We start from the raw sequence: 12138 nt of genomic DNA, 5'->3' as shown, positions 1-12138 counted from the left end.
AAAATTTGTCAAGTCAAATTTCTGTGTTACCTTTCTTCCTTATCAACCTGATATTTTGTAAGTACGACACTTGACGGCATTTCGGTGTTCCGAACTAAAGCGGCACTTAACTCATTGCATACATTGCAAACAGAATTTCGCTTTGTTTTGTCGCTATTTAAAGGTTTACACGACATGAAGAATTAATAAACGTGTAATCTACTCGTAATGACGTCATATACAAAAACGTTTAACTTTTCAAAATGGCGGTAACTGGAAACTCACCCCGTAAGTCCAAGGCAAAGCATATAGATAAAGAAACGAACGATGAAGCAGCAAACGACACAGATAATGATAACGAAGATGACCAGGAACAACACCATGAATTTATAAAGAACAAATCACATGCAACAAGAAAAGAAAACGGAGACACTTCCTTGGACCTGTTAGAAGATGACATCGTTTCTGCTGAAGAGAGTGTCCAAAATTTCCTCATATCTACCGTAGGTAAATCAAATTCAAAAGTTTATGATATTTTATCAAAACACGGTCAAAAATTGACCTTTCGTTCACATGATTCGATACTAAAAAGGGACGAATCGGAGAATGGTCTTTTTATTTTGTTGGCCGGAAAGGTTAACGTTTTAACGTCTGATGGTTCTGAAGTGATGAACACGCTCGACGCTGGAAACGTTTTTGGAGAAATTTCGACGTTATTTGATATTCCAGTAACCGCAGCTATAACAGCAGCTTCAGATGTAACTCTTGTTAAATTGTCAAAGCAGATTACTGTGGAATTGTTCGAAGATTTTGTTCAAGATTTAGATATAATTGATTGGTTTATTCAACGGAAGTACTTACCAACAGGAAGTGATGTTGACAGTAGTAGAGTGTACCGACGTTTAGCTCTAAAGACTTTCAAGTGTATAAACCTCTTTCAAACTTGGACAGAAGAAATGATTAAGAAATTGATTCTTTCATTTGAACACAACATTGTGATCCTATATCCCAAAGGTTCTATCATAGTTTTAGAAAAGGACCCATTAACATCATTATATATTGTCATTAGTGGTGAAATTGAAATTAAACAGGATTCTAGAATAATCAGACAAATTTATGTCACTGCTGAGAAAGATCCTTTTGTTTACACTGAACTCGCCTTAATGGTAGATGGAAAGACATCGCCTGTTACCGTTAAAGCTTCGACCAACTGTCAGGTTATACAGCTCAATAAAGAATTGGTAATAAAGATTCTAGAATGTTTCCCAGAACATATGGAGACTTTTTCTGAACAGGCACGATTATTTCGCATTTCATTCCAGCGTCAAGGACATATCTACCTTATGAACGAAGCCTATCTTCAAATTGAGATGTTGTCTAGTTACCTCAGACAATCTCCCTTCTACGCTTCATCAACCGTGCAACAACTGTGGAGGATAATTCTCAACGGTGATCTTCAAGAATTTGAAGAGGGGTCTGGTGTGGTTCTCGAAGTAGAGTGTGAGAAATATGAATCGATTCTTGTAGTACATGGTGAAGTTTTACAAATACATAAGTGTGATTCTACTGAACCTGATTCTGATGATGATGATGAAGCTGGGCAGAGTAATATTACACACGATTCTGATAAAGTCGTTGTAGTGTTGGAGGCTGGAGAGAAAGATTCGGAGCAAGACGTGAGTAATGATAAGCAAACATTCTCGGCAGGTACAGTTATTGATATGGAAACGATCACAAAAATGTCAGAACCTCTAAAAGCAAACACTGCGTGTCTTCTTTTAAAAATTAGAAAATGTGAAAATGTTAACAAAACGGATGCACACACTGAAAACAAAGTGAACACTGCGGAAAAGGCTATGTCCGATGATGCCTTAAACATGGTTTAAGCAAGGTATGCATGTGATTTTCTTGTACTTCTTAATGCAGTCTACCCATACGCTAAATACGGGCATGTTGCACGCGTTCGGTACATTTTTGTAGCAGCGTGATCAGCAGAATGACGAGTTAATATTTCAATACACTCTTCCTATCTTAATGAAAATCTTGAAATGTATAGGAGAAGTAACATATGTGCTCGAAACGCTATTTTGCTGTGGCTTTGTTCATATTTTATCTATGAAAGAGATATCGTCGAATCTGTGTTTATTCTTCAACAGACTGGTTTTAAGTAGTCGCCATATTTCATACACAATTATCAAAACTATCTTAGTGTAACAGCTGTGATTAAATACTTGGAATCTCACAGATTCATCTACATTTCACAAAGAAAAACAACCTAAATATTACAAAATCAATTTTATCCAATTATAATCAACACAACGAATTTAATGTACATACAAATCAAGAATTCTGCATTCCAAAACGGCAAATCACAAAAGAATAACATATGCCGTATATAGTACAAAATGACTGGTCTTCGGTGAATTACGGTAATAGATATATCGTCATAAAAGGTAATGTTAAAATGCCCATACTGTTGTCCGTAAGAAACAGTTACCATGATGCAATTTATCTTTTAAAAGGAAAATGTTTATAAAAAGTACAAGCTCAGGGCATAAGACAAAAAGGAGGTAAACGAAAAATGAAACAAAGCATAGAATTCAAAAACGGGTATTTTCTTACTTAGTTTATACGTTTTAGCTCGACCGTGACGAAAGCTTCAAGCTCATTTGAACAACTCTGAGTAGCTTCCTGGATAAACCAGTTCTGGTGTCTTTTGAGAGGGTGTGGTCGTGGACCCAGTGCGACTCGAACCCATGACCCCAGGTTGAGCAACCGACACCTTAATCTCAAGACCACGGATCTCCTCAGCTTTATTTGGTTAAAAACGACACAATAATTCGACCCTCAGTGCCTAATGTTGGTATGTTCCATTACAACGTAAAAATACATCTACTAAACATTTAGGGGAGTGTCAGTTGTGCAGTTCGATATAAAGACGTTTTTATTTAATACGAGTGATCTATTTTATGTACAACATGTTCATTTCAACAAAGTATGGCATCAAATGTATTTATGACACTAAAACAGATGAGTGAAAAAAGAGATATCTATGCGTGAAACGCATGAAAAATGTCCTTTGTTTTAAAAACACATTGCAACAGTTTACCCCTTTATGCACAACATTTTGATAATTTGTTAGGATTCCTGTCAAATTCATATGTCATATGTCAATAAGATTGTACTACTGGTCACTTTCAATGATTGTCAATAACAACCCCATTTTTTTCTAGATAACACTTATGATTTACTTAATCTCATAAAACAGAAAAGGAGTTCCCAATCTAAAGACTTAAAACACTTCACTCTGGTTTGATAAAAATGTTTAAAAAAGAATAATAAAACAATCTTAAAAAATAAAAAGCTACTTATTTTTTTAAAGCGAAAAAAAACCCAAACAACTTTACATTAACTGCATGAAGAATAAAACGGTCAGACTATGTACTGTAAAACAAATCGAAGTCCATTTTCTCTGGCACAATATCTTTTAAAAGTGTATAGATAAATTAGACAGCACTTAGAAATACATCCTTGGCACTTACGTTTCATGGATTCTTCATTTGTACCATCGAATATACGTGACAAAGATGAGCAAATTTAATACAAAGTAAACAATGTGCACATATTCTTTAAGTGTCGGGTTATTTGGAGATGAAAAAACAATTACTGAAATCAATTACACTGCCTGGTCTAATTACATTAATCAACGTAATGCTCAAAGTAAATTCGATGAACTACTCTAAATTTCATTAAATCAACATATCCAGCACCCCCTCCCCCACCCCCCTGTAAACAAATTGCACCTGACTAAGTTGTTTATTTTTTCCCTCTTTGACTGTTCAAAATAATCCCCATTCCCAAGTTAATGAAGTTAAAAAAGTCATTATCAAGTAAATTAATTAACTGTAGCATTTCAAAAGATATATATTTGTTTAATCATGTAATGTTTTCATGTAAAAACTTTGCCTTGGTCAAAATGAACAGTAGGATTTTAACAACGTGAGGGCAGTATCACGCATTCTTAAAAATCACGACGTTTGACTAATACACTCGTAAATTCGACAGGTAGCTAGTATACTAATATTTATGACAGGTCTGTGACCACTCAAGTAGCTGGAATTTACAACAGTCACGAATGTTTCAAGTAAGGTTTTATTCCCGCGCAAGGCTATTCCCATCTTTTACTAAAATACTATATTTACTACATATTTAACGGTTACTGTAGACAATTCTCATTAAATGTTTTTAAATTAGCTTGATATAATATAATGAACAACAGCTGTCAGAGGAAACTGTGCAATCGACTATTTCTATATGCCTGATAGTGAAATACCTTAGGAAACTAGAGCTATCACTGGAGTGATTAATACCCCTAATGTGAATGAACTTTGGGTCAAATCCATTTAGTGATAACAGAGACTGAGTGAAAGTGAATCCACATTCTAAGAATAAAAGGGAAATAATTCATGGGATATTTCTGCCAGAGTAATGCAACTTGAAACGAATATTTTAAGTCTGAATCAAATCTATTTAGCAGAAATAAAGTGGAGTACATAAAAAACTTTAACCTGAAATTCTATGTAAAATGGTTGCATAATTAATGAACTATCGATGCCAGAGTTATGGGTATTACCTCAAATGACATGAGTGATGATGTGGAACAATGTGAACATAGTCGTTAAAATAAAGAAAGAGGTAAAGTACATCAAAACTTAGTAAAGAGGGGACATAATTCTTAAAATATTGATGTGAGCGTAATGATCCATGGACAATCATGAGAAACAACTATTTTAAGTTTGCAGTAGTGTCACTTTAAGTAATAAGCTAAATAAAGTAAAAGAGCATCAAAACTGTAACCAAGATGTTTGAAAAAAAACTTTAAAGTAATAGCACCATTTGTCGCAGGAGAGTTTTCCAGCATCTTTTCGATATATAAATCTGGAATAATATTTTGTGATGGTAAAAAAGTATACACAAGTAAGAATAAAGTTAATGTAAATCATAACTTGTAACATATGTTGCAAAGATGAAACAAATTAGGCTAATAAAACAAACGTATGCATTATTCATCACGGCTTTCTATTGATGACATATAACTGTACATCTTATTGGTCTTCGGAAAAGTATCTTACTACTGGAAAAATCACAAAGAAAAGGAGTGCCTTTAGACATTAGCAGTGTAATTATGTAAACGTCAGTCACAGATATGTTCCGTATAATATTATTGCCGAATGACCAACTCTTAAAATCAATATGGGAAAATTGTACTTTAAGAATCAGACTGTCAGCGCATCATGTTTCATAGAGATGGAGCCTGTAGGCTAATTCCAAATGAGAAGAAAGCGTTAAGTGCATAAATGTTATTTGATTTTGTCTTGGTTTGTTTTAGCACATTTTATCATTATTAAACATTGTACGTTTAAAGGGTAAAATTGTATAAAACAAATTAAAATACAATTTGAAATAAAATCAATTTTAAAATGGAATTAAAACAAATTAAGGACATATAAACAGTAAAAGAAAAATACACAGTTTATTATTTAAACAAGCGGAACGAGGAACACTGTTATTTTCGGGGAAACGAATTGCGCCGACAGCCTTGACCCCTATAACTTACGTGCACATATATTTACATTAACTTATTTACAGCATATTAACAAAAATATTGCACATGCATGCTTGATCATTTTGGCAAATATATTGTATTTCCATGACAATAATGGGAGATGAAGAAAAATCAATTCCAACACGCAGAGAATATTAACAATCGCTGTTCGTTCAAACTTTCTGTCTATCTAGCATTTATCTACAAAAATGCTCCCAAGATTTAGACCAGCTAGGTCTATATGAAACGTTCGTTGCTCTCCAAGAAGACAAAGTAACAAAAAGTTCGTTAATTTCACTAGTTAGTAAACATGCATAATTAATTTACACGCGACACTTTGTCAGACAGAAAGCAATCTCTTTTCCGTACTTGGCAGCAATTTCTCGTTTAAGGAGCACCATAAAAAGCACTGTCTTTGTAATATATCACTTTAAACCGAGTAATATTAACAAATTCCAAGTCAATATCTCGACTGGAACTTTTGATAAAAGGCTCCTTTAATCACAGACGACATTTCGAATCACGTGTAAAATTTCTTCAGACTGTCGTCACCAGTTCATGCACCTCTAAAACTTCCTCTGCTAGACTAGTTCTACTGCTGTTCAAACTCTTCTCTTCTTTCAGTAAAGTTTTGCTTAATACCGGGACACTGCCTGACAAATCTGATTTACTGTTTCTTTTTTCGTTAAGTTTCGCCAGACTGGCACTCTGCCTAAGTCCGTTAGCGGAGAGTCTTTCATATCCAGTACTAGAACCAGTCTTGATATTACCAACACTTCCTGATTTGTTTCTGACAATAGGCGCTTTAATGTCTGACCAGATAGGTTTCTGTGGCTCTGACGTCACTGGTTCCTGCGCATCAAGAGCTTCAGTGTCGTCCTTGTTGACAGAATCATACGCCTTGTCGTCATGTGACCACGACGTCCACAGTACCTTGCATCCCATACCACATAGGTTTGAAAGTCTTTCCCAGCCGTGCATTATTGTCCTGAAATTAATAAGACAATTTTATAAATACAAATGACTAAATAGTAAACAGCAAACATTCCTGTAAAGGAAAGAAACTGTCATGAAGAGATGACTGCAGAGGCACCTGGGATCAGCTCCCCGGCCACAATGCACCCACTACCAAATATCAAAAACATATACAGTATTTTACACTTATAGGCTTTGAAAGTGCAAAAGTGTGGTAAGGTGGGGAGGGGTTAACAGGAAAGCAAAATCATTACTTGTATTGTAGTGTCCTGTTTTAAATTAAGGCCAACTTAATGCCGTAATGTTGATAATTTTTTTCCTGCCGCAAACTAAAAAAAATAGCCGCATGGACCGCGGCGGGTTATAAACTAAGTTTGGTTCTCTCGACTGAAATAGTGTGCTAAATCTTGGAAAGATGAATTCCAGCTACCCCATGTACCCTCTAAATTTAGCTTTTTCACTTTGTACACAGGCCCTCCCAAGAAAAAAATATAGCCATCATCCATAAAACCGTGCCACGAAAACAACGTGCTTAAATTTCAAATATGACGAGAAAATAACGTGGGAACTCTAGACGTTTTTTTTTTCAAACCATCCCACAATTCGATGGTATTAAATGTAAAATCCAGACGGATAATTATCATCACACACTGTAAACATAGTATAATAATTGAAGAAATATGATAACACGCTGGTTCCTAATATTTTATTTCATGTGTTTGTCTGTAGGATGTAGCTACTAGTGTATTATCGCATATATTATATAAAGCTCATCCTTGACATATCATCCGTTTTCTCTCTACTTTATTGTATATAAATGGTATTTTTACAATGTATATGTTTTATGTATTGTAAATCTGTCCCGCGGTATTATTATCACCTTTATGACACATCGTCATATACATGTTTTCCACTAGCATTGTGTTCATATATATGTTGTTATTCATGTAATATTGTTTTTGCACTAACTGTAATTTATTCAAAATGATGGTTTTAGATAACAAACTGTGTATTAAAGTAAGATCGGCTACAGCAGTATAACTATTGTTCCGTAACCTCTGATATTACTATATTTTATTCATCAAAATTAATCCCTGTAAAAATAAAACGTTTAAATATACCTGTCAAGTTTGCGTATCCGAGATCTATCCAAAAAGAAAGTCAACAGTTCAAGCACACAGTAGATAATAAAGACCTTTAGACTAAAATGTTGACAATCTCAAAACCTTTTAACACTTTTCACACCTTCGAGAGGTGTTGAGATGACGGCCAATGCTGGTCAATCCCCAGGGGTGGAAAAGCACCAATAACTTATAATACAAACGTTTACTCAATAATCAATAGATTGTATACGGCATTTATTGTTCATCTACATGATCTAATTACTGATACGGACAAACTGGGAATAATTTTGACACGGCCTAATTGGTTGCAAGTAATTAGCATGTACTTGTTAATTACGACAGGAAATATGATCAGAGATGTCGGCCATTGAGTGGTAATAATGTAGACATGACAGAAAGAAACTTTAAGGAGAACTACTCAAATTAATTTCGATACAAAATGATGTTTCAAACTAATGACTAAATCTCGTAAACAATATGAAAACTATGTAAAAAAAAATTCAATGACCTAGATTTACGTCATGTTTCCATTCCCTCTTTTTTTCAGAATAAGTAATTCGCGTAACTAAATAGCTAATTTTATGCAAATCACGTCGTTTGTATGTCATTTAGAAACAGATCTGTCTTGTTGTATATAATGAATAACAAATAGACGGAAATGTATTAATCAACAACCTTTCAGTTCGTTTATTTTTTTCTCTCTTGAAAATATTTGTTTTTGTTTCAATTAGGTTATTTACAACTATTACAATTTGTCAACAAAACTAAGCAAAAAATGAACGATTCAACAGTGTCCCCATGGCTAAAATTATATACATCCTTTATGCGAAGTCATAAGCATGAAGTGCAGTTAGGCAGATTTCAAGGAGATACAGGCTATAGAATGACATTGAAATTAAAATGTCTTAAAAGATTATTTAACATTACCACTTAACTTATAAGAAACCCACATAATACTGTACGAAACTCTTTGTCGAAATCGTTTCCTGTATACATTCATAAACATTTTTGTTGTCTCATTGTTTAAACACGAGGCTGACATGTATGTGGGACACATTGAAAGTGATATCACAGGTGCTCGTCCAGTCCTGGTCCCCGCTCCTTCACCATTAAAAAAAGGTAAAAAAAAACACTGTTTTTAATCCTAAAACGAAAAAAAAAAAATACATTCAATATATAAGGGAAAACATTTTTTTTTCAAAAATATCTCTTTTTTTTTTCATTTTAGGATTAAAAACAGTAGTTTTTAACTTCTTCTTTTTTTTTTAATATGGGGGACCCATTGCACCGGTGGGTGACATGTACCGGTACAGAATCGAGTATACCATGACAGAATGAATATTCACGTGAAAAACGCGTTACCACAGAACATATATAGCCAGTAATGAAGGAGTGTAGCACGAAAATGGTGCGAAACAAGTGGACACGGTTTGTAAAAAGTATTTTCCTGTGTAAAATAAACTTAATACCACAAGGTAAATACAGCTGTCGAAGTTTTCAATTATACTTATATACCTACGATCAGATATATATGCACGTAGGCTGGTACAATCCTATACACTTATCAACATTCAAACAATATCTTATCAGCTGTTGTAACTAACTATCACGTGGGTGTCCAATCAGTATTTCTCAAAATGGAGACATAGTCGTAGAAAACATGACCCTTCTAACACAAGTACCGTTTATAAGATCCTACCCGGCCCACGGGGTGTGGGAGTGTGGTATCAAACTGTTTTAGGAGAGAATGGTCTATAGATGCTATATTGTTATATACTATATATAACATATAGCATATATATGTTATGCTATATATAATATATAATTATATAAACCATACTGCGATACATAATTATATAGGCCATTTTTTCAAAAAAAAAAAAGAAGAGAGATTGATACCGGCCATGTTGACTGCCCAGCACTGAGAGTGTCTATTTGTTATACAACACTTCACGCTTTAAAAATATTCAAAATGTCTGACATTTGTCAAAATCCACATTATTAAGACCTCCATCCCCAAAAGGCGAAGACAATGACGATAATGATAGAGGTGATGATGATGATGATGATGACGGCGACGACGACGACGACGACGACGACGATGATGATGATGATAATACTGCTGATGAGGAGGTTGCGAAGTAAGACGTTGGTGATTGTTATAATGAAGGGTGAGAAAAAGACATTCTACAACCAAATGATAAAAAACTGCCAATAAAAATGAATTATCTCACAAGAAAGCCTTCGTTTTTATCTTACTTTCACTATTATATTAATCTAACTGATAAATTACTTAATTACAATTCAATATAATAACACTAATTGATAAATTACTTAATTACAATATTTACTAAGTTAAGCCAAATTCACCGCAATAAAATCAACCTTTATTACATTGTCCTTAACGTGACCGTGGTGGTAATTTATACGAAATACAGTATTTATGTTTAAAGCTAACTTACCTTAAGTAATCTCTCTTTGTCCTTTCTTTATTTTTTCCTCTTTAACTCACGTTTAATTTCTTCGTTTTTCCTTTCACTCTATCCTAATATCTGATGTAACATATATTTAAAAATACACGTTTGATTAAGACATAAAATTATTACGAAATTTCCCGAATAGTTGTCTTAAGTTTATTTTTAACGTCTTCTAAACCTCTGTTTAAAGTGTGTCAAGCTTGTTTACAACTTGTTAAGTTGACTGTACTTTGTCCTTTTGTGAGATATACGATACCAAGGGGAGTAATTCAGTTGGTCTTTGTTCTCAGTTTACGTCATTCAGCGTGACTCATTATTATATCTCTTGAATAATATCTTCCTTATTTTTTAGTCAGAACGCGGATCTTAGTAGGGTAGTGAACCCGGGCTTGTCATCGTGACACCCTTGAAATGTGAGTAAATTAAACACCAACGATGATTTGGGCAGCCATAATAATTGTGGCAAACCTGTACCCGCGCTAGTTAATAGCACAGACACTTTGGGTCAGGATTGTAGGACCACATTCGTAACAAATCGCATTTGTAACAGATTTCGTACGTATGCGATCGCATTCGTAACAGGTAAAATGTTTACGAATGTGTTGTCCAACATGGGGGTTGACATGAGAAACCATATGTACATGTTGGGTATTATACTGCAAATGTTCAATCAGTGTGTCACGCAACATAATTAATGACTGCCATAAGCACCATCACAAGTTTAGTGCCGTCGTCGTCGACGTCAGTGACGTCATAAAATTTTTGAAGCCCACATGAGAAAATGTGGCCTTCGAAATCTTCGGCTTTGCGACCACAGTGGGTCAAGATCAGCAGCTACATCCGCGCTGTCTGATCAGGGCCCAATCCGTTCGCTATTATTTCAAAGAAGGCTTATTCTACCTGAATAGAAATTTCTGACCCTAAATTCATGGTGGCATAATGCACAGGTACAGAACCTAAATAATGACACTTTCCTGAAATTCACAAAAATGTCCGATTGCCATTTTCCGGACGTGGCTCAATTTTACTATCACACTGCAACTACCACTATAATATGATCACAAATTCAGCTACTTCTACTTTTAACTAGACTAGCTGAATGTAGACCCACATCCAGTCACTGGTTCGAACCCGGGGGACATACATTTGGTACTATCTTTCGTCATCCAGAGCTGTTTCAAGTTGGGTGATAAACAGGAGGTTGCCATGGCCTGAGACAAAACATTGTATACAATTTGTCATGGACGGAGTTGTTAGCCTAATCTAGGAAGGTCCGACCTTAGTGCGAACTAATGTCTATGAGATTTTAAGAAAATACATCTATTTTTAATTACCCTCACCCACTGAGCCCGCATGTGAGGTAACAGGCATTCTTTATTATAACCCGCGTGAAATACGGAGTTGTGCATTCGTGCATTATAGTAGGTTCTTGTCTTTGGTATAACTTGCCATAAAGTTCACGTCATGTTTTAAAGGGGACATATTTCATTTGATGTATCTAGTCCAGTATATGTTGTTTTTGAATGTTTAAAGCATGCGAACAGACAAGATAAAAAAAAAACGAAAACGAAAAACCATCTTGCAGAGAACCCGCGGACGCCGACGACATCAGGACAGAACAATAGCCTAGAGAATCTTCGACATAGTCAAGCTAGTCACCATTTTAAGTATACATAAATTTATATAACCCGGTGATTCTACCGGAAACAAGCTTTACAGACTTTCTGTGTAGTTGAGACTCGCCTTGATCTTGATTTAGTACATTTTATTTGTTTTGACGATACAACCGGAGAATGCGATATAAAAGTTTAACAGGATCGCATGTGTGTGCATCTCCCCTTCCATCGCACATATTCATATATTCATACATTTAGTGAAAATGCAATGTTACAGACAAAACCGATAGATGACATATACATGTAGTACCATGATACTATAGAATAGACCAGTCATGATAACGTATTCTTGCCAAGTTTAA

General features: G+C 34.8%; 2 protein-coding genes across 5 annotated transcripts; one reads left to right on the top strand and one right to left on the bottom strand.

Annotated features, from left to right (window-relative positions):
- Positions 1 to 215: 215 nt before the first annotated feature.
- LOC123564983 (uncharacterized) lies at positions 216 to 1865 on the top strand. Its single transcript, XM_045358951.2, has one exon. The coding sequence runs from the start codon at positions 243 to 245 to the stop codon at positions 1863 to 1865; it is 1623 nt and encodes a 540-aa protein (XP_045214886.2). The 5' UTR covers positions 216 to 242.
- Positions 1866 to 2261: 396 nt separating this feature from the next.
- On the bottom strand, positions 2262 to 10714 carry LOC123564984 (uncharacterized). 4 transcript variants are annotated; one of them, XM_053537614.1, is made up of 3 exons: positions 10146 to 10400; positions 8634 to 8827; positions 2262 to 6572 (listed from the first exon to the last, which is right to left on the bottom strand). In XM_053537614.1, the coding sequence occupies exons 2-3, from the start codon at positions 8738 to 8740 to the stop codon at positions 6122 to 6124; spliced, it is 558 nt and encodes a 185-aa protein (XP_053393589.1). In that variant the 5' UTR covers positions 8741 to 8827; positions 10146 to 10400; the 3' UTR covers positions 2262 to 6121. The 4 variants fall into 4 exon arrangements, 3 of the variants coding, with proteins under 3 accessions (XP_053393589.1, XP_053393590.1, XP_045214890.2); XM_053537615.1 differs by having other exon boundaries at positions 8651 to 8827; positions 10146 to 10398; XR_006689069.2 differs by lacking the exon at positions 8634 to 8827 and having other exon boundaries at positions 10146 to 10714.
- Positions 10715 to 12138: the final 1424 nt, after the last annotated feature.

The sequence above is a fragment of the Mercenaria mercenaria genome, chromosome 2, assembly GCF_021730395.1.
Source record: "Mercenaria mercenaria strain notata chromosome 2, MADL_Memer_1, whole genome shotgun sequence".
Taxonomy (NCBI): Eukaryota; Metazoa; Mollusca; class Bivalvia; order Venerida; family Veneridae; genus Mercenaria; species Mercenaria mercenaria.
This window is presented reverse-complemented; position numbering and strand designations above follow the sequence as displayed.

Bases quoted from the DNA above. Each gene is read 5' to 3' on its own strand.
- LOC123564983 (XM_045358951.2), top strand. From the start codon at position 243: ATGGCGGTAACTGGAAACTCACCCCGTAAGTCCAAGGCAAAGCATATA.
- LOC123564984 (XM_053537614.1), bottom strand. From the start codon at position 8,740: ATGTGTCCCACATACATGTCAGCCTCGTGTTTAAACAATGAGACAACA. The intron at 6,573-8,633 runs GTGGGTTTCTTA...TATTAATTTCAG, and splicing joins AGAGTTTCGTACAGTATTAT to GACAATAATGCACGGCTGGG.